This window comes from Equus quagga, chromosome 18 (assembly GCF_021613505.1).
Source record: "Equus quagga isolate Etosha38 chromosome 18, UCLA_HA_Equagga_1.0, whole genome shotgun sequence".
NCBI classification, from domain to species: domain Eukaryota; kingdom Metazoa; phylum Chordata; class Mammalia; order Perissodactyla; family Equidae; genus Equus; species Equus quagga.
The window spans coordinates 14,692,982-14,716,804 of record NC_060284.1 but is presented as its reverse complement, the minus strand read 5'-3'; the positions used below and the strand labels follow the sequence as shown (position 1 = coordinate 14,716,804).

At 36.9% G+C, this 23,823-nt stretch overlaps 1 protein-coding gene across 1 annotated transcript in view; it reads right to left on the bottom strand.

Moving 5' to 3' along the window:
- Positions 1–23,823, bottom strand: part of MIGA1 (mitoguardin 1) — a 77,099-nt gene that overhangs the window by 27,104 nt on the left and 26,172 nt on the right. The window contains exons 7-8 of the mRNA XM_046645557.1: positions 23,082–23,205; positions 1,243–1,343 (exon numbers count right to left, since the gene is read on the bottom strand). Coding sequence (XP_046501513.1) covers positions 1,243–1,343; positions 23,082–23,205 — 225 coding nt within the window. The remainder of the gene's footprint in view (positions 1–1,242; positions 1,344–23,081; positions 23,206–23,823) is intronic.

Genomic DNA, 23,823 nt, shown 5'->3' with positions numbered 1-23,823 from the left:
AGGGCAAACCTTCCTCAGCCATAAAAAAAAAAAAAGCAGACTCAAGGCTTAGGTACAGGGTATTGGAATATCTAAAGTTTTCCACACAAAGCATGAATTCCCACATCAATTACAGATGTGTGATACCATTTCCATGAAAAAAAGATAGCACTAATCTCCAAAATCGACCATAAAAATGAAATTATGCTAAGATAAAATTGGCCATATGTGATTTTTAAAACTGTTTTAAGTAGGAAGAATTATAAAAAGATGACCACTTTGCAAGTATTCTTTTAATATAAAATTTAAATCTCAGTTGTAAGCAAATTACACATAAATTTATAATTCAGTAATTATAAAACCACTGTTTACACATTAGAGTATTTATAGTTAGCCTTCTCTGCCTACTTATATACCACACACGTTTCTTTTCTTACTACAAAATTACAATCATGCCCTCTATAAAGCTTTACATACCCCTCTTTGCACTTAATACATATTCCCATGTCATTAAAAATGACTGGAAACATGTTTATGGCATTACAATATTTCAAATTATGGATGTACCATAATTTGGCATTAGACTGTTTCCAGTTTTTCTTTTCTTTTTTTTTTTAAAGATTTTATTTTTTTCCTTTTTCTTCCCAAAGCCCCCCGGTACATAGTTGTACATTCTTCGTTGTGGATTCTTCTAGTTGTGGCATGTGGGACGCTGCCTCAGCGTGGTTTGATGAGCAGTGCCACGTCCGCGCCCAGGATTCGAACCAACGAAACACTGGGCCGCCTGCAGCAGAGCGCACGAACTTAACCACTCGGTCACGGGGCCAGCCCCCTCCAGTTTTTCTTTAACATTAAAACGCCACAGTGAATATTTTTATATATAAATCTTTGAATTTGAGCACCTCCTTGGAAAAAAATATCTAGAAGTACAATTTCTAAACTAGAGAATCTGAACGTTTTTAAGACTCTTGATATAAGGTGAAATGCTTTCCATTAAGATACTTACTTGCTTCACTCATAATGCACAGGATATGAAAACGCCCACCTAAAGTACATGTTTACACGTCTATCTTTCTAAAGAGACTACAAGCTCCCGTGGGAACATATATTTGTGTTATACTCATATTTGTATCCTGGTATCTGCCACATAGTAGATGCTAAATAAATGGCTACTGAACTGAATTACAGCACAATGTCACAACTGTACTTCTCCAGCTGAAAAAGAATGAGAAATCGCCATTAGGTAGGGCATACATGTCCTACCTCTGCTGCTGAAGCAAAGGAGTCGGTTGATGCGATGCTCAAAGTGTCTCGCAGGCAAAAGTCATCTACATTCCCCTTCATGGTGATATCTGTATCTTTATCTGAAAAATAAAAGATGAAAATTTGAGAAATTGATATGCTTTATCACCGCCATATTTCATACTCTTTAGCTGGTTTTGATTTTGTTTTTGTTTTGCTTCAGTCTTTCTTTAGACTACTGGAATCTAAAAGGAAAACAACACAAATCAACGGCATATAATCTGACAAGACTCTCAAATCTGTATTCACTGTTTAGCTGATTCTGAAACACCGCCATACAGAGGAGAAAGTGCTTACATTTTTACTGTAAAAGGGATTAAACTTAATTTCAGATTTAAAAAGCTTTTGAGTAGATAATAACTTAAATTGGTATATAACAACTGAGTTGGATTATCTACCATACATGGTAAAATCAGCATATACCACAGATAGTTTGAAACAAAGCAATTTAGTTGCAAGTGGCGTTGCCCAAATTGGGTGAACTGGTAGGTTCCATTCAAGTTAAATGAACTACTAACATAAAATCTTGTCTAGCCAGTAGACTTGTATGAGTGGATCAATTAAAACAATTCAAGAAGATACATCCGAGTTCTTCAGTCTTTAAAGGCCTACTTTAAAACACTGAAAGGCCAAAAATGATCAGATCTGGTCCCCGACGTTTACTTTGCTTACTTGAGGGTCATATATACTTGCCCCAATGACTTTAAAGGGCTGAAAAAAGTTTAAATACATGTGAAAATGGTTAATCTGGCCAAACCAAGACAGCCTACCTACTAACACACAGCTCTCTGAACGCGGGGGGCAGCATGTTCACACACTGTCATCAGGAATCTATTAACCTTCAAGTTTCAAATAAACGTTTACTTGCTTACAGATGTGACTGCATCGTAGCAAACAACGGACAGATATGCTTCAAAATTCATCACAAGTGTGAAAAGCAAAGAACAAAATATATACAGATTTTTCTTATTTTGATCCTCAATCTGCTAAATTTGTCAGATACTTTATCTTCTTTAAAAAGAAACCAGAAATCTCTTTGGCTTTCATTCATTCAAATTTCTAGTCCATCATTTTCCCCAAAATAAAGTTCATTGCCTTTACCAGAAATTTTCCAAGTCCTATTTAAAACCCCCAAACCACCAGAAAACACAGACATTTTGTGACTCTATACAGGAAGTGTAGAATTTTTAATCCAAACCGTTAATTTAGTTTAAATTCAAAAGTTTTGCAACCAATTTATATTCCAATCTCTAAGCCAAGCAGAGAGCTAATAAGCTGTAATTGGTACAAGCTTCACTCCTATTAAGTATCAAAAATAACCATACATGGAGCATATTTTTTTCCTAGGTTATATTTGGTGGGACCATATTTGACATTTTAACCATTCATCTTCCAAGTTTAAACTATAATTGTTTTCAGATGAAGTTTACATCAATCCTTTTATTTATTTTTTTTAAAGATTTTATTTTTCCTTTTTCTCCCCAAAGCCCCCTGGTACACAGTTGTGTATTTTCTTAGTTGTGGGTCCTTCCAGTTGTGGCATGTGGGACGCCACCTCAGCATGGCTTGATGAGTGGTGCCATGTCCATGCCCCAGGATTTGAACCAGTGAAATCCTGGGCCACCGAAGCAGAGCACACAAACTTAACCACTCAGCCATGGGGCTGGCCCCTACATCAATCCTTTTAAAGTATCTAACTTGTCATCTTAAAATTCTTTTGCTACTAAAAGGCTATTAATGGAACAAAATTTGAAGTTAAATTATTCTATTTTCAAAAACACATGTTTTTTTAGAAATTTAAATTTTTTCATCAAACTTGAGAACAAAACAACATAACTGCTTTACACTTATAAATAGCTATAAAACTGATATTTCTGGACATTCAATTATCCAGAAAAAAATCCCATTATTCTCTTTTCAGTGCATATATGATTTAAAAAATTGCACAAACTTTGAGATTATTTATAAAATTGAATAGGCATGTACAATTTTCAAACCTTTATCTTCTTAATTATTTTCCATTGTTACTATTAATTGTGCAAAAAGAAATCACAGTGCAATTTTCATTATGCCAAAGCACTTTTAAAGCAGGATTAAATTACAAGTCAATTAAGTTAAATCTTAGTTCCATAAGCCTTTTGCTATTTTCAGAGCAAAACACAGACATTTATCGTATGCCACTTTGCCTCTCAGACATTACCCGTGAGCTGTTACACGTCTGTTTTACTTCACTCAGCAGGAACCAGCCATTCAATGTCATCCAGATCAGTGACCATGGCTGTGATTTATTAAAAAAAAAAATCTAACACAGAAAAATGGCTCAGAGGAACTGGAAAGATTTACTCATTCCATCCAACTTCATAAACCACAGACCATACGTCTCATTTCAGTAATTGTTATGATTCCTGGAATGGCAGCTTAATAATTATGAAGAGAAATAATACATCTGTTTTTTAGATAAGCCAGTAAAAAGTATAAAGAAAGAATATTGGGCAATATCTCAAACTAACTGCTTTCATGCATCCAATTAAAACTTAAAATGCTCTTTCCAACAAGTATCAACTCTTGATTGTGGTATTGAAAGACAGGGACAGCATGGAAAATGGAAAACCAAGAGCTTCATCTTAGTCAATATTTTCAGAAACTTCTAACTGAATTTTTCTTAGCAGAAAAAAATGCTAAAAACACAATGAAATATCATTAAATACCTACCAGAATGATTAAATTGGAAAAAATGACAATTTTCTTTGTTAAGGATGTACAACAATGGAAACTCTCACACACCACTGGTGGAAATGACAATTGGTAGAACCACTTTGGAAAGTGTGGCATTATCTATAAAAGCTCAAGACTGCATTCTCTATGACCTAGCAATTCTATCCTGGACTGTGTTTTACAGAAATACATGCTTATATGCATAAGAATGTTCATAACAGCACTGTTTATAATAGCTCCAAACTGGAAAAAACCAACCATCTATCTATCATAGAATGCACAAACAAACTGGTACATTCCTACAATGAAATACTATACAACAATCAAAGTGAATGAATTCCTGCTACATGCAAGAATGTGGGTGAAACTCACAATATGTTGAGTGAAGAATTCTATGTATAATTTCATTCACATAAAATTCAAAAACAGGCAAAACTAAACTACAATGATCAGGACTACATACTTAGTTGGTAAAATTATAAAGAAAAGGCAGGAAGTAATTAGCACGAGCATCAAGACAGTGATTAGTTTTGGAGGTAGGTGGGAGGGGTACTGAATGCTAGGGATACAAGGGGACCTTCCAGAGAACTGACAATGTTTTATTTTATTTTATTTTATATTTTACTGAGGAAGATTAGCCCTGAGCTAACATCTGTGCCAGTCTTCCTCCACTTTATATATGGGCCACCGACACAGCATGGTTGACAAGTGGGGTAGGTCCACACCTGGGATCCAAACCCGCAAACCCAGGCCATTGAAGCACAGCATGTGAAACTTAACCACTCAGCCAACGGGCCAGTCCAACAATGTTTTATTTTTTGATCTACATGATAGTTACACAAGAGGGTGTGATAAATCGCTGTACTTTTCAGTTTTGTGCACTTTCCTCTAAAGGTCTAAATAGAAGGAAAGAAAGCAATGTATCTATATATCTTGGCCCTAAATGGCTGAGAGTAGAAAAGACAATGAAACATTTCAACGTTGGCGGTGAAGTTGTAATTTATCATTAGACATGAATTTTATTCCCTGGTAAAAGCAGCATCAATAATGACTCTAGGTTTAAAAAGTCAAAAGATCTGATGAGTCCGCTAAGTATAATAGCAAGCTGAAAATAATTTATCTGCATCCTACAGGGAAACACCAGTAGTAGTAGCAGCAGAGACGAATGCCACATATATAACACTCACAACCTTTTTTCTTCTGGTTCATCAATTGTCCTTTGCTATTTAGCTATTGGTTTAGAATCTAAAGTAGAATGTTTAGGTGAGGATAATCAATTATTGGCGGTAAGAAGAGAGAAACTTAGAGATGCTTGCTATTTCATGACAAAAATAAAAGTGTGATGAAATTAATAAACATTTATTTTGCACTTATGACTTGCCAGAAACCAAGTTATATGCTTTACATATATTATCTCATAATTCTTTGAGTTAGGTACTATTACTTTTTTCATTTTATGTTTCAAGAAGCTAGGGTACAGAAAGGTTAAGTAACCGGCCCATACTCACACAGTTAAGAAATGGAATGGCAGGATTCAAACCCAGGTCATCTGACACCAGATTCCATGCTATCAAACTATGGAGCTCAGGTGTCCAATTGGGCAGCCGCTAGCCACACGAGTCTACTGAGCACATGAAATGTGGCTAGTCAGAATTGAGGTGTGCTGTAAGTGTAAAATACACAATGCATTTTGAAAACTTTGTACTAAAATACATAAAATATCTTATTAAGTGGGCTTAAGAAAATATATTATTAAAATTAATTTCACCTCTTTCGTTTTACTTTTTCATGTGGCTACTAGGAAATTAAGTTTCATTTGTGGTTCACACTATACTTCTACTGTACAGAGCTGTTACGGATTCCTGTCTCATACCTTATCTACAGTGCAAAGAGCTTAACCAGTTCTTTACAGGATTCAGATTCAACTCACATTTTTTGAGTGACTACTACGAGCCCAAGGCATTCTGCTAAGTGCTTTCATAGACTATTTATTTCATTTAATATATGCAACTGTTAGATAAGAACAGCCTAATTATGTACAAGAATGCTTTATTGTAACTAGAACAAAAAAAGCCATTTTCCTATCAAAATCTTCAATGGCTCCTCGTCTGGTTTTCAAAGCTTTCCTTAATGTCTGTTCACCCTACCTCTCTAATCTTGTTTTCTATTAATTACTAAAAGACCCCTCAGCTTTGGCTGAGTATATTCACTCTACCATCACTTGCCACGGAGAAGCGCAGTGGGCAACAGCTTGCGCTTTGGAGTCAGCCAGTTAGCATGTGGCTCCGGTCCCAATCCCAGCCATGCCACTTACTATCTAGGTAAACTGGGGATAACAATATTGATTTCAGAGTTGCCACAAAGACTCAGTGAGAGATTTTACGGAGGCATAATACTTGGTACACAGTAAGTGCTAAATAATTTTTCCCTGTTATTATAATTGCCATATGCATGCTTTACTTAAGCCTTTGGTTCCTCCTGCATCTCCTCCAACATATAAATTTCTCTCCTTCTGCTCCCTTGCCCCTGCTACCCAGGAACATACATTGTTTTATAATGCAGCTTAAGTACTATCCCCTGCAAGTAACCTCCGAAAGTTCCTAATTTTTTGCTTCTATGTAAGGCAGTACAGCAAAAGTATTAAAACCATGGGTTCTGGAGGCAGGCAGCTTGGATTCAAATTCTGACTCTGCTACTTATTAGCTGTGTAACCTTGGGTAAGGCTCTTATCCTCTCCTTTCCTCTATGTTCTCATTTGTAAAATGGGAATGAAATCTACGTCACCGAGCTGAGAGAGGATTAAATGAGTTAATACATGTAAAGGAAGCACTCAATAAATGTTAACTACTCATATTGTTGTGCAAAAGATAAATATGTACCATTTAATCTGCTATGTGAATTTTTATTTAACTATTGCCTGAATATATAGCCTGTCTGTCCAGCTGGACTGGAACATCTTGAACGGATAGACTTTCTTGTCTTTTCTCTCTTCCCTTTTCTTTTTCTTTCATGTTTTTTCTGATGGTTCCTACAGTTCTCAATAGAGCACTGAACACAGATATTTGTTCATATAAACTCATTGAAACTTATTACAAATTGACCATCCCCAAGACATGAAAATCCCAATTTTAAAAAGCCTCTAGTGTTTCTCCAGATCATTTTGCCTGTCATACAGCTTTAACTTGTTTTCAGAGCCCTGTTAAAACTCTTAAAACCCAGCCTTAAATTAATTAAACTTATGATACTATTTTGTAAACCTGAAATATGCAGCTTCAGCCCTTTAATGACTCATCATTAACCTTAGGAGTGCCTAAAAGAAAGCTTTCCACATAACTGGGTGATTATAAAAAATGTGCCACAAGTTACCTCACCGGCTCTCGGTGGAGTAGCTCTTTTTTTCCCTATCCTTTTAAAACAGTAAATCTAAAATTTGTTAATACTTTTTTTTACCTGTCTCAATCACCCAGAACTTTTAAAACATTCATGCAGAGACATAAACTCTGTTGTTCTTTGGAAGAACCCTGTAAGTACAATGTTTACTTTTAACTAAGCAGTCAAATATTTTAGGCCAAAAATCTGACTGGATTCAAGCCTTCTTCCTTCTTTCACAATCTCATAATTCACATATTACTTCAGTTTTTTTCCAAAGCAGAATTTGCTTGAAAGTTAAAAAAAGAAAAGGAAAAAACTAGAAGACACTTCAGCCCTGGAACTTGGAACTTCAGGCCTGGATCGATCCCTTTAAACCAGTCCAAGTGGGTTTTCTGCGTGTCTCACTTTAGCCATCCCTAGGCACATTCTATTTTCTGTTGCTCAGAAGGCATCAGGTCTATTTTAACCTCAGCATAGCCTAGTGGAGATTCCAAAGATGCCACTCTTCTTTTAAAATCCAGGCTGTCCACTGTGGATTTTATGACACCAGCAAGAAGAGGAAGCCTGCCAAATGTCTCAATGTCATCTGACTTCTATGTCAGCAGCTATTCTCCAGATGATTTTTAGCAGTTTAAATGTGATTTGGAACCTTGTCCTTCTACGGTTTTATTAAAAATGGAAAAGTTCCTGCTGCCGACAAGACAAGCTATTTTCCAAAGAGTCTGCTATAATCTGTTAAAATAATTAAGAAGTCTGGAAGACCATTGCTGCTCTTTGTGTATATTGTATGACTATCTGCTCCATCCATACTGTGGGCAAGTTTTTATTCTGAATTGTTTTAAAATGCTATAGCACAGCTTGAGAGAAAAAAAAGTTGAGTACAAAAATCAAAACCAATGTAATTTCAGAAAGTGCAAGAACTAAGAAAGCTAAGATAGGGTATTTTTTCGATTTTTCTCTCAATGTACCTTAATATTGAAAAGAGTGACAAAGAAATCCGCTGAAACAAAAGAAAGGAGAATGGATCAGCTCTTGACGTGTCATGACTTAGACGGCTTTGCCAACGTGAAGGAACGTGCATACAAACGCGCCCGCTCCTGCGGCACTGCCCGCGAGGAGCTTTCTGTAACAGCTGGCTCTGGCTTCCGGTTTATCGAAAACTTGGCCTTGATTGGCCAATGCAACAACTGTGATTCCCAACTGGGAAACACAGCTGCCAATACACCTGCATCTCTACCTCTTTTTAGGAAAAGAAACAAGTGACTAGATAACCTAAAGTGGAGCAAAAAGAGATTAAGATTAGGTCTGCAGTTACGGAGACTTTAGCAGGGCCACTAGGAACAGGTGGTCACTCTGTACACTCCACAAAGGGCTCTGGCCAAAGAGAGAAGTGGGGGCAGAAATCCAGTCCATATCCTGGGCCTGCATCTTCCTGGAGGAAGGTGAACCTTTTTCTTCTCACAAAGGTGCCCTTCCCGACGAGTTACAGACCTTTTTCCACATCGCATACAGGCCCTGTCTGGGCTAGTGAAGGTCCTGGACTTAGAATCCAAGCCAGTAAGAGGTAACTTGAATACAAGAGATAACGGCAAGCAGCAGGAACGTCCCTTGCTTCTGGCGCCCCAGCAGTTTTCTTTATATTGCTTCCATTTCTGAACCTGTTTTGACTTAGGCTTCATTTTGTAGTATTATTAAACACTTTGAAATTAAGATTAGGAGCCTTAATGCATGGGAGGAAATTACTTGGCCAAATTTCTCATATATTCTGCAACTTGCACTCTGTATATTTAGAGGTCTGAGTTTAAAAATTAAGCCTGTAATTCCTGTCTCTCCCCAGAAATAAACGCTCAGGGAGTTTATCTTCCAACCACAGTGATTCTGCAGGAAAGGAAAAGGGCAAGGTCTTAGAGCGTCAACTCTGGCAGTCTGACATTTGACTCAAGATGATAGGTTGAGGTATTTCTTCTTGATCCCAAGCTTTAACACACTGCTAAATGTTCTATCTGGCTGCTTACCAAAAAAAGAAGAAAGTCTCTCTAGCGGTCAGGAGGTCCCACTTTACAGCTTTTCCTATTCTCTGCCAGAGAATTTGTGCAGTCAGTACTAGGCTGGAAAAATCTCTAATTTTCCCTCAGAGGATGTCTCACTGTCTCAATGAAATCCTCTGCATGAGAGCAGAAAGAAAGATAGATAAAATATTTAAACTGTACCAGTCAACCCTGCCATAATCTCCTGCAAACATATAAGCTTGATTATGACTTCTCATAATTCTCAGTGGCTCCCTTTCACCTAAAGGTACAACACAAGGACCTTCATGATTTGTCTCCTACCCACCTTTCCAGCTTCACTTCCCACCACTCCCCTACGTATATTGTGTTCCCAAGACATACCAAACGACTCACAGCTCCCTAAACAGGCTCCACTCTATGCCTTGAGCCATGCTGTTCCCTCCGCTTGGAATGCCTTTTCTCAAGAGTCTTCCTGGCAGACCATCCTTCTCCAAGTCTCTCCCGTGAAGCCTTCCTTGAGCTCCCCCGTGAATAATCACATCCTTTTCTTTGGTGTTTTCATACCACTTTCTAAACACATTATTACAGCACTTACTGCACTGTTCTCTATAATTTTTTAATGCCTATCGCCAAAACTAGACTGTGTTGCCTAAAAGCAAGGATAAAATCTTCATCCTTGTCTCTCCACTGCTTTATACCATGTTTGACATATATGAGGCAATCAAACGTTTGCTAAATAAATATTCCAGACCTAAGATTCTATGAGTTCATTCTGTTATAAAGCAGCCTAAATACATATCTGAAATATGCAAAGCAATACTGTTAAGCTACGAAAATTCCTGGCTTGTTTTTAAGTGCTAAATTTGTTCCTGCACATCAGTATAAAAGAATCTCAAAGTCCTTTTGCTTCAGCCAAAAAAACAACATTTATCAAACTTATGGCTTCAGGGTTGCCTGCTAACACTGCTGTTGCAAATACACACTACCCTTTATAGAAAATGTAAGCATACAAACTATGAAGCCCAATTAATTTTAGAGGAAATATAAAGTGTAGATTAATAAGCTTGAACTTTATTTGTGTAAACCAGTATCAACAAAATAATGTCCCCAAGAGACTCTGAGCAAGCTTCATTTGTTGTTAATCAGGTTTATTTTTACACTGGTATTAAATTCAGCATTTTGGCCCTGCCCTAACAGCCTAACCAAAGTGAGTAAAGAATAATGTTGATTCCTGAATGTATCATCACTGAAATAAACTACCAAACCATGTAATGATGCATACCCTGCATGATATGATGATAACAGAAGTTTCCTAAAGTATAAATCATTCCCTTGGTATTAGGGGTTTTTTTAGGTTTTGGTGAGGAAGACCGTCCCTGAGCTAACATCTGTTGCGATCTTCCTCTTTTTTGCTTGAGGAAGATTGTCCCTGAGCTAACATCTGTGCCAATCTTCCTCTATTTTGTATGTGGGACACTGCCACAGCATGGCTGATGAGTGGTGTGTAGGTCCATGCCTGGGATCCAAACCCATGAACCCTGGGCCACTGAAGCAGAGCACGCTTAACCTTTTGACCACTACGCCACCAGGCTGGCCCCACGGTATTAGGTTTTAATCCCATCAATCTCTTACTAGTTCTTGTGATCAACTAAAGTCTAATTTTTACCAAAATAATTCAGATAATAATACAAATTTCTATTTAATATGAAAGATAAAATACTTTTATTGTATAATATTTGGTATGTACAAAAATTAAATATATACAGCATAAATGTGTATTTTGAATCAAAATACTAAAACATTTATGAATCTACTACCCATTTACAGCCACTTTTCAAAGAATTATTTACTTATTAAGGAAAAATAATATAATCATGCAGCAAACAGGACCGTACACATCTTCTTCTTACCTGATACTCAGGATATATGGGTCTCCAAATGAATTTCACAGACGATCAGATATTTCAGCAAAAGCAGCAGCAGATAACCAAAGACACCGCATGTCCCCAACCAGACCTGTTTACTTTCAAGTTCTTATCTTAGGCTCTTAAACAGGCTGAGGGCCCTTCAGTTGGGAAGTATGGGAAAGAATGGAGGTGGGAAGGACAAGTTAAAAGAAGAATCTTCTACTTTGTGGAGGGAGCTTAGGCTGAGTCTCACGAAATAGCTCAGTATTGAGGTATATAATCACCTACATCACTTTCTAGCGGCTTCATATGAGTAAGCCAATCAGACCAGAAGCAACCTGAAGACAGGGAGTTTAGCCCTTATTTCATCCGAATTTTATCACATATAAGGCACACAGTAAACAGTTAAATAAACAGTCACAGTTGATTTTTTAAGCTATCATTTGTCTTAGTAGTCTTCACAAGTCCCCGCCATCAACTCTCCTGTATCTTACTAGGAGGCTATAGCAACAGGGGCACAGTCTTTTTTTTTTTTTTAAAGATTGGCCCCCTGAGCTAACAGCTGTTGCCAATCTTCTTTTTCTTTTTTCTGCTTTTTCTCTCCCAAATGCCCCCAGTACATAGTTGTATATTTTTAGTTGTAGGTCCTTCTAGTTGTGGCATGTGGGACGCCGCCTCAATGTGGCCTGATGAGTGGCAACCATGTCCGTGCCCAGGATCCAAACCGGCAAAATCCTGGGCAGCCCGAAGCAGAGGGTGCGAACTTAACCACTCACCCACGGGGCCAGCCCCAGGGGCACAGTCTTCGATTGTGTGTGGTGGGCCAGCTAAGTCATGGTCCTCCTTTCTACAGAGCTCTCTTCAGAGGCAAAAAGACTCTAAGAATCTACCCAGAGCAGTAAAGGGTGGGGGGAGGGGAGGGGAGAAAGCATAACAATTGGAAACAAAGAAATAAAAATAAACATGTCATCTCCCACAGATATGTGGTCTAGATAAAAGTTCCAAAAGAACCTACAGACAAATTACTGGTGGTAGAACTAATAAGAGTTCACAAGGATTGCTGATAATATTCAAATGCAAATATCAACATTTTAGATACCAGCAAGAAAAAATTAGAAAACAAAAATTTTAAAAAGATGCCATGTACAATGATAGCAAAACTATAAGGGACCTAGGAATAAAGATATAAAGACCTCTATGGAGAAAATTATAAAAAATTATGAAAGACATAAACAACTTAAATGAAGAACCATACCGTGTTTGTGGATGGAAACATTAATATTATCAAAATGCAAATTCTCCCACAAGCTGACCTATAAACACAATGTAATAATCAAAATCCTCAGCGGGGTTTTCATCCAACTTGACACGCTGTCCAAACTTCACATGGAAAAGCAAAGCTAAGAACAGCCACAGCAATTCTTAGAGAGGAACACAGTGAATGGACTCAGTCTGCCAGGTGTCAAGACTCACTGTAAAACCATACAAAGCTACAGCAACACTTTGAAACCTGAAGGGACAGACTGTAAACAGAGCAAAATGGAGCCTCCAGAAAAGACACACATATAAGACAACTCGACAGATCAGAGAGGCACTTAAATCAGTGAGAAGAGAACACATTTTCCAGTGAATGGTGCTGAGGCAACTACTTAACCAAATATTGATAAAAAAATAGTAAGGACACACATTACATTTAAAAAGTCAGCTCTTGGCAGATTAAAAACCTGAACATGAAAAGCAAAACTTTAAAACTTTCCAAATAAAATACAAAAGATTTCTCTTTACATCTTCTAAACAATACACAGAAACCATAAATTCATAAAGGAAAGATTGATAAATGTGGTAACACTAAAATTAAAAATCTCGGTACAACCAGAGAGACCTTAAACAAAATGAGGTTATGAGGAGGAACTCTCATATGTACTGCCAGTGGAAGTTTCAATGGGGACAAAGACTCTAGAAAGTGATTTGGTGCTATCTACTAAAGCTGAAGACCCGCATAATTGATAACCTCTCAATTCCACATCCATAATAGTGGCTGTCATTCTTGTTTATCCATGATCCAAAGTAAGAAATACATTCTGAAACCCAGTAGACAAATTTACATGAATACATAAAGGAAACAGAAGTTTCATAAAACTAATATATATGTATGTGTGTATATATGTGTGTGTGTACTGTACATACATGTTGTATGTATATGTATGTATGCATATACAGATATATATATAATGCACTCACTGAGATATATTTCTAATGCTGGCTGCAATCCACTAAACTGATTTCATGACCACTAATAGGTTATAACCTCCAGTTTAAAAAACTGTCCTACAGAAACACCTATAAATATGCACAAAGAATCACAGGTGATCACGTTCATTGGAACATGATGTATATTAACTGTAAGTACAGGTTTATGATAAACAAGAGAGAAATAGAATCAGGAAAAGATTCATAGGTTACTGTAACTATACCTGCAATAATATAGTTCATTAGTTTAAAATCTGAAGCATATGTGGCAAAATGTTAGTATTTGATAAAACTTTTAATATTCTCTATACATTTCTTTATGCTTGGGCTTTCACTTTGTAGAGAAGAAAAAGGCACGGGAACTTAAAAACAACAACGACGAACCTTACAGCCATAGAGACCTGAGAATCCTCCACAGAAAGGAAAGGAAAAAGGAATAAAAGCACCAATAGTTTTTGCAACTTTTATATAGAGAAATAAACTTACTGGTAGCAGCACTGTAACCATATATTGAAGGTTTAAATGAAAACAGCCATGAACCATACATTGTATTTCCCTCACATCCTTTAAAGAAATTAGTTTTGGTTAAATTTCCACTTAACTGAAAATAAACTCAAGTTCTATATTTAACAATAAACTGAAATTATAATACCAATTTACTTAAAATTATTGCAGAAAATCTTAATGTCATCCATTGTCTCTCTCCACCTAACCATCCATGTATCTATATATTACTTGAAAGGCCTCTTAAACAGAAATGCACTGAGAATCACCTCTTGAACTAAGAAATACATATGTATTTCACAGGCCCACCCCCCAAGTTTCCATTTCAAACTCAGCAGATCTGGAGCAAAGCCTAGGAATCCACGTTGCTGAAAAGCTACAAAGGTGAGTCTGATAAAGATCTTGTTAAGTCCCACAGACCTACTGAGAGTCTAACTACAGAAAAGCCACAATATCAGGCAGTGAAAGGAACAGAATTAAACACTCCATCCGCCCACAAGGAGCGTAAGGTCTAATATAAGAGACTGGGTATATACATAAATAATTATAATGTCCTGTCGAAAGTAACCAATGCCATTGAGGAAACCATTAAACCTCCCACAAATTCATATTTTAAATGAGACTTCCACTCCATCCTCCAGGAAGAAGCTATACTGATACAACAATTTATGTTGCTCCCTTCACCTCTTCATTTGGTCCTCCTTATGAGAAGTGTAACTTAGCTAATGCAGAGAACCTGAGTACCATTTACGGACAGAAGAAAATGAGATGAGTCATCGTTCACTGCATGGCTCCCGGTGTGCACCGGTGTTTGCTCTCTTTCTCTCTCAAGTCTTCTAGAGAAAGGTCTAGGTCTGCAAACCCATCACTTTAGTGCTGGATCTCACTCTTCTGAGCTGGACAGAGTGATGGTAGGGATTGCAAGGCAGGCAGGGAATCCTTACACAGCTGGCTGGGTAAGCGTGCTAGGAATTTGCTCTGCATTCCCAGATCTTCTCCAGAGAACTTTTCGAGGGGAAAAGAGGAAAGCGTAGGAAGCCGTACCAAATTGTCCAATACAGCCACTAGCAAAAAAAGTTCAAAATAAAGTTAATACTATTTTATAACCGATATCCGGCTCTTTTTGTGTTCTCAATTTATTCAGAACCCAGAGAGACAGATGAGTCTTTAAATGGTAAGCCTAAGATTAAGAAATGCCATCATTACGGAACAGAGAAAGGCATGAGAGATTTCCTATGGCTTGAAAAGCAGAGAAGAATGCACAGAGGAAGTAGCTTTGAGCAGAGTCATGTTCCATAGGCAGAAAAAAGTGATTCAGAGCACGTTAAATTATGCAAAGAACAGCATCAGCAAAAGAATGGAAAAAAGAAAAACATGGAAAATTTACTAAAAATCTGGAGTTGATTATACAACTAAAATCTTAGACATGAATTGCAGTTCAGTTCTGGAAGAGACTTTGTTCAGTTTGGCTGGAGTATACGAGAAACAGTAAAACAAATAGGTCAGAAAAGTGGTCTGAAAACCTGGGAGTGACAAGGTGAGAGTTCTGCACCAAGAAGAGAATTCCAGAAACAAGATACAGATGTACCAGTAGGGAGAGAGCCTGGAGGCAGGAACCCAAGTAGGAGATTATTAAATCCAAGCAAAATATAGTGAGGGGACAGAGAAAAGAGAATGAATGAGGACTGTATTACGAGGCAGAATCGACAGAATTTGCTAAATATTGGATGTGCTGGCAAGGAGTATATATCCATTACCATTTTTTGTTTTCCTCCGATGCATATGGCAAGACCAGGGATCAAGGAAAGCCAATGATCTTAGCTACATCGAGAAGAAATACTTTTGCAAAGTATTGTCCTTCATATGACAGTTTCTTTTCTAACACAGAGAAGTAGATTTATAAAAAGCATTTTTTTTATTTTCTCAAATAAATAACTTTAAATAAGGCTTAAATATCTTGTTCCAGAAAAATGCAAATTTATGGTACTACAATATGAGAAAAATCAAATTAATTCTCAGAAAAAGAGAATGTTGTCTGGAGAATATGACTGAACAATATCATTGTAAAACAAGTCATGAACATGTGAAATCCATCTACTTGTAACCACGCATTTTTTAAATAATCTTAAAACAGGCCTCATAAAAATGCTGGAATATAACTACTATACGAATAGATAAGTGTTTACCATGTGCACATTATCTCATTTAAGCTTCACAATTATAATTTAAAAATTGTAACTTAATTCTCTGAAAAACAGAAACTACAAATAAACATAACACTTTTAGATGCTGTTAGCTAGAAGCACTTGTGCACTAACGGAAATTTACGTTAACGTTATTTCAAGTTTCTGTGCATAACGTCCACACTCCGTCTTGCCCTGAGTTACAGCAGCAGGTGTATACAAAACACACCAGAAAAAGAATGTGACCTAAATGTAACTGCCAGTGCTATGAGCAGCGCAGCACAGCAGTGATGAGTCACAGACATTCGAAGCGCACATAAAACGTGCTGCCCTCTAGTGATGTCAACACCTCGCATGTAACACTAACGAGTCTCATAAGTGAAGAAAGAAAACTCATTTTATTCTTAGAGAACTAATTCGAATCTTCATTTCATTTTATAACTTTATAATAAGAGGAACAGACATATAACTATTGTTTAAGCCAGGAGTAAACTTGTGGCGTGTAAGAGCAAACATAATATCCAATAACGATGCACTCATTCAGAATGGTTAAAGAAATACCAGTACAGAACGGCAAGAGGAAATGGAGAATACATGGTGATTACATTTTATGTCAGGAATTCGTGCCATAAAACATAACTCAAACCCATTTTCCTACAGGAGTAAGTGTAAAGAGAGGTTGGAGTAAATTACAACTATTGGGCTGTATTTCTTTTCCAAGCATAGTTTCATTTTTTTTTTTTTTAAGATATTATTTTCCTTTTTTCTCCCCCAAGCCTCCCGGTACATAGTTGCATATTTTTAGTTGTGGGTCCTTCTAGTTGTGGCATGTGGGACACCACCTCAGCACGGCTTGACCAGCAGTGCCACGTCCGCGCCCAGGATCTGAACCCTCAAAACCCTGGGCCGCCAAAGCACAGCACGCCGAACTTCACCACTTGCCATGGGGCCGGCCCGTTCAAGCATAGTTTCAAAGCATAACAAATATCTATAATAAAATCTATTTTTAAGAATGCTTTAAAAACATAAAGTATTTGTAGTAAAGTTTTTTCGTATCACTATCACTTCCTTCCCAACTATCCAAAAATACTTCCTCTTTTAACACACATGATAGCCTGGCTTAGTTGTACATTAGAGTGGTTGTGATTTTAGAGCCAGATTGCCAGAAGTTTCTCATTTTTAAAATAGAAATGCCCCTGCATTAATTCTGCTGTTTGATTTTCTCAGCATTAGTTCCAATATTTCCAACATGCTCTGTACTAAAATAATAGCAGGGGCATCAGCAGTTATTTGATCTTCTTTTCAGTATTTATCTCATTTAATTTAATGTCCACTTGGGTAACAACATTACAGAATATAAAAAAGATTCTAAATTTAACAATAAAAGTAAAAATAACAACACAATAATCACTTGCAGAAGTTCCCCTGCATGTAAACAACAGCATGGTTCACAGGATCCTGACAAAGGACACTCAGGATTTCTGGTTACCAGCTGAAGTGGCACCACCTAGAGTAAACGCAGTTTATAATTCACCAGGCCCACTAGCTTTGAAACTAGTGATTTTTGATGAATTTTATAAAAATTTTTGGGATTTGTATTATTTAAAACTTTTAGTATAAGGTGCTATTTTGCTCTATTTCAAATTCATGAAAATTTACTTACTTAAAATTAGTTTAACACAACCATACTGTATTTTTAACAGCTTTACTGATGTATAATTTACATACTGTAAAATTCTCCATTTTTAACTGTACAATTTAGTAAGTTTTAGTAAATGTATAAAGTTGTACAACCATCACCATAATCCAGTGTTAGAATCATACTATACGTTTGTTAAACTTTTATTAACTTCACCTACCTAAAGTAACCAAATAACCTGTAATATTGACAACTCAAAAGTTTTTTAAAGGATCTGCTGTTTTTTAAAAAGAGGATATAATTTACTTTTAATAAACACACTGTTATATAAAAAAAATTGCTAAGACTATTTTAACCATAGTAAAAGAACTGTGCTGAGGAAGATTTAAACTGACTTCCTATGATCTTGTCCAAAATGTTAACTCAGCAAACTACTCTACTATAGACGGTACAAGTGTAAAATTAAGTACTGTGTATATTTTGAATTCCAAATTAGTGAAATAAGTTTTGCTGAGGCTCTACTATTGCCAATAAAACCTGACACATGTGCCTTCCAAAACTAAGATGATTTGCAACTGAGTGTAAAACCAGCTATGAATATTCAAAGGCAAATACCTACCTGCAAAAAAGCGCAGCATGAGCAATATTTCCAAATAATGTGAACTGATATTAGCCTCTTTTCCAAAACAATTTTTACATTTTCCTAAATTATTAAAGTAGATAAATTACAAATATGTTTTAATATGCTATATAATAAAGTATCCTGTGATCTTTTTATCATCAAGATAAAAAAGAAGTGCGAAAGTAGAATCAGTTGAGTTTATAGCCAGTTGGACATCAAGGTGTCTTAACAATTCTTAGTGACCTAAGGCAACTGGAAAGTGACAACTCAGATCTCTGACTCTGGCCCTGTCCACTTTAAGATGAGATACTGTGATGTAATACGTAATATATATTTATCACAGTTCCTGGCACAGAGCTACTAAAACGCTTGGAATTTCCTGAGTGATGGGGGTGAGAGGTGCATCTTTTATTCACATAATGACCCCCTTTTCAACCATAGTGGAGTTTATGCTAATGAGGTAACGCTGGAGGTTGGGGGTGGTTGCCAAGGGAACCAATCATGTGATTAGAAGGTGGGAACTCTCACCTCCAACCCTCACCCCTGAGGAGAGAGGGGCTGGGGATTAAGTTAATCACCAATGGTCAATGACAATCAATTGTGTCCACATAATGGAGCCTCCATAAGAATGCTAACCTACACGGTTCAGAGAGCTCTCAGTGTGGTGAACACATGGAGGTGCTGGGAGGGCAGTACATCTGGAGAGGCATGAAAGCTATGCCCATTCACCATACCTTGGCCTGTGCATCTCTTCCATGTGACTATTGCTGAGTTATATATTTTATAATAACCAGTAATAGTAAGTAAAGTGCTTCCCTGAGTTCTGTGAGCACTTCTAGCAAATTACCAAGCTTTGAGCCCGAGGAGTGAGCTGTAGGAATCCTCAACTCATAGACAGTTTGTCAGCAGTACAGGAGGCCTGCATTTGTGATTGGTACGGGAGTGGGGGGCAGTCTTGTGGGACTGAGCCCTTAACCTGTGGGCTCTGTGCTAACTCTGGGTAGCTGTAGTCAGAACTGATTAAATTGTAGGACACCCAGTTGGTGTTCACAGAGAACTAGAGAGTTGCTTGGTGTGCAAAACCCAAACATTTGGTGTCAGAAGAGCTGAGTAGAGGAAAACAAATTTTCCTTTAAACACTTTTTGTTAATGGTTTCAGTGAGAGCACTGATGACCAACTAGACCAAATGACCAAACTAGAAAGTGCAAGAAAGCTTAGAGGAATGTCAAATCAAAGTCTAAAACTATTTTAACAATTTAAAATCGTCATTCAGAAATGACAATTTAGTAAGAATAATAAATATAACATCTAAACCTTGGGTCCACAACACATCTGCAAAGAACAAATGAGGGAAGATGTGGCTTAACAATAACAAATCTACAATAACAAAGAAGAGTTTAGAAGTTTTAGTTAACCATCAGCTCAGTATTAGCAACATTACGAAAGTTAACATGGTCCTTAGACTCCGCTATCATAATGTCCAGAATTTCTATTTCAAGACAGTAGACAGAGCACAGGCATCTACTTCTTCCCACAGGCCCATTAAAAATGACAGAAAAAAATTTTAATGAAGAAAATTATAACATCACTGGAAAACATGAAAAGCAGTGAACCAGAAATTTTAGACTACCTTGAAATGAGCAAATATAGGCTGAGGCAGGGAGAATAAGAACAAAAAGAAGCCCATAGCCTAATATCCTAGAGGTTAAATGATGCTCTTCCCGAGAGTGTCCCAGACAAGCTCCAAATGCCAAGCCAATAAACTTTATTACTCTGTTCCTACACTTTATATGTATTATTTCATTTAATCTTTATAATTACTTTATAAAATAGCTACATACGCCCATTTTTTGGATGAGGAAGCTGAGGCTTAGACAAGTTATATAATCACACACCTAATAAATGGTGAAGCCAGGGTTTGAAGTCTGAATCTTGAGTCTGTACTTTAGTTATCATGCAGATACAGGCCAAAGCATAATCTATCAGGGTAAGTCACTAACGCGCTATCCACGAAACTCAGGGGGCATGCTGGGCCCTCTCCTCTAGTCCCCTCGGGTAAACAGAACAGTTCATTTTTTTTGTTCTTGGATTAAACCTTGATAACTCCCTTCTACAAAGTGAGTGAAATCTGTCCAGGATGCCTAAAGGGCCTCAGAGCGGAGGAAAGACACACGAGCTAACTGCAGATTCCCACATGGCTACGGAGGAAGGACAAATTTTTAAAGAAAAGGAAGAGCCAGACTAAATAAATTATACCACCACTAGAAATAAGTTTCCTTACATGGGCAGCTGTGGGGATTCCAGGCTGCCTGCTCCAAGACGACAATTTCTACAGGGAACTTTGTCACAGAGAGTTCAGCCACCCCTTCCATTCAAAGAAGATGTCTTTCTTATAAGTGGTGAGGCAATATAGCTCAGCAGCTAAGAATATGGACTCAAGCTGGCCTGCCTGGGTCCAAACCTGGGTTCTGTCACTCAATAGCTCTGTAACTCCGGGGAAGTTACTTAATACCTCTGTACCTCTCTTTCCCCATTTGAAAAATGAGGAGGATAACTATATTTATTTATATATATATCTCATAAAAGCTGCTGTGAGTATTAAGTGAGATAATTTTCACTCAAAATAGTGCCTGACCCAGCAAAGAAAAAACAAAGGGCCTTAGCAAAGGGCCTGGTACACGGTAACATGCGAACAGTGGTGGTGTTAGATATTAAGAACGGGGGAAAAGGAGACAAATTAGATGACTGCTAAGAAATCTTCCAACTTTGAAAACCTTTCAAATTCTTAGGAGAAAAAAAATTTATTTTATGGAATAAGACACAGCAAATTCCAAAACAATAAAGTATTCACTGAAGTCAGATCAACAGGAGCCCCTGAAGGCATTTGTTAGCCTTTCTTTATTTATGACTATTAATTATAAATTGCCTCTCAGTAATATAAATTAAATGTGTAAAATGAATTTTGATTTAGAGAATGAGGAGAGTTAACTGACTTCTAACCAAGTTTGATTAATATCAACTAATAGATATAACAAAGCTATTCCCCTACTAGAGTCTTGGCCCTAGATTCAGCTCTTTCAATCCAGAAGTTCAAAAATGGAACTTGGAATAACAGAACAATATCCAAACAATTCCCAAGAAGGAACAAACTATAACAGCTTCATGGCAACTGCAATCTCCAGGGCAATAACAGGCCACAGCACTGCTAGGCTGCAGGGAAAAACAGCCAGCCTACTAGCCCATGACAGCCAAGGTTAAGACACGGGTGGGGTCAGGAATTTATTCCAAACCTACACTAACCCAATACATGGATTGATTATGGGTCCCAGTCTAGAACAGGGAGGGCACAGCCTCCACTCTGTGAACAATACATTAAAAATCTTGGGCCCTTTTCCTTGGCTCTCCTTATATTTATCATTTTTTCCTACTTCTTCTCTGTGGCTTTCCTTTCCACTTAACCACTTTCCTATCTTTTCTAGTTGTTCCATTGCCATTTTTACATTTGAATTCTTTTAAAATTCCTTCTCTCTGTTCTTTCTCCTACTTACTATCATAATTGCCATTCTAACAAGTTACAAAAGAAACTATGTAGAAAGAAACAAATATAAAAAGAAGGCTTTGAAAAATTCTATTTGTTGACATGAATATTGTCTACTTTTTTCCTGGCCTGTAATCTCCATGTCAAAACATTATACCTAGTCTAAGAGCTGAGAAACTATTAAAAAATACTCAAGTCTAATGAATAATATTTGAATCCTACAAAGAGGATTCATATAGCCCTCACCATGACATATGGACAGTAATTCATAATTCTAATAGAAATGAAATCCTTTGTCTAAATTCAAAATACATAGATATGCAAACATCTCAAAATGTAAGCCACTTTCAGTACTTTATGTTCAGAAATAAATGTGGAAAAACTTAACACTTCTTAAACATTTTTTTCTTTATTGGAAAACAACAATGCTCCCCAAATAAAAAGACAAATTATTTTTAACAAAGAGACGTAATATAATTTTGTCTTATTTCATTCTTTGTAGCATTTACAGAAGTCGAGGAAGCAATTTTAATCAATTTTTCCTTGGAAGACTTCACTTAAGAAGTCTGTTCAAAGTTCTTTCCTCTTTAAAACAGGAAACAAAGGTATATAATAATATATGTATTGACTACTTACATCAAAATCTAGCCTGCAATTAAATGGAGTCCAGGAAATAAAATGACTTCAGTATTTTAAATGCATGCCATGAGCTACATGCACATTTCTGATGTGGTGTGTCTTTGTCTCATTTTCATATTGCTGTTTTTTGTTTTTTTTACCTCCCTCCAACACTTTGGGATTTTTTTCACTTAGAAGATAATTTTAAAACAACGTCACAATCCTACTTATGTAAGTAATTGAATTTTTATCTTAAGGGCATTAAGTTCACTTGAAAAATAAAACTAAGAAAAAAACCCACTAAATATGATAGAACTTTTTTTCTCCTGGTTATTTTCTAAAAGATATGGAACCATATAAATACACTTGAGCAAATGATTCCAAAAGTACAAAAGAAGAAAATCACACATTTCATAAAAACCATATAAAATATCCATCTTACCAATATCATTACCAAGAGAATTAGGATCAGATGCCCCAAGGGTAGCTTCAAACTCCTCTTGCAGACGATATGCTCTTTGCAGCAGAGCCTCAAGCTTATGGATAAATTCAGTACTAATAATATCCTACAGGGAGAGAAAAAGTACACACAGAAATGTTAGATTCTAATGTTAAAAGTCTAAACATTTTCCACTTTTAAATGAAAGGCAGAGAAAGTGAGGGATACAAAAAACTACTGTTGGGTGGTGCAAGTACTGCGATAGAAGTCAGGAGGCCTGGGTTCCAGCTGTGCCTTCGGCAAAATCATCAGTTCTCAGGGATTCCGTTTCTTTATCAGTAAGGAGTTGGACTAGATCAGGGGTTCTCAAAGTAAGGTCCCTGGACCGCATCAATACCATCTGGGAACTTGTTAGAAACGCAAATTCTCAGGACCTACCCCAGCCCCCCTGAATTAGAAATTCTGGGGGTGGGGCCCCCAAAACTGTCTTAACGAGCCTTTCAGAGATTCTGATGCATGCTCAAGTTTGAGAATTATCAGGCTAGACGACCAAGAAGTACCAGTCCAATGCTAATTCTGTGTGATTTTTATGAATATAACGGTACTTAATTAAATCCAAAGCACGAAACAGACTTTTAAAAATTCCTTTAGAACTCACACATCTGCTTAATTCTATACATTCTTGGAAAATCAGGAAACTTGATGATGAGTTGCAAATTTGGGATTTAACAACTAACTGAACAGA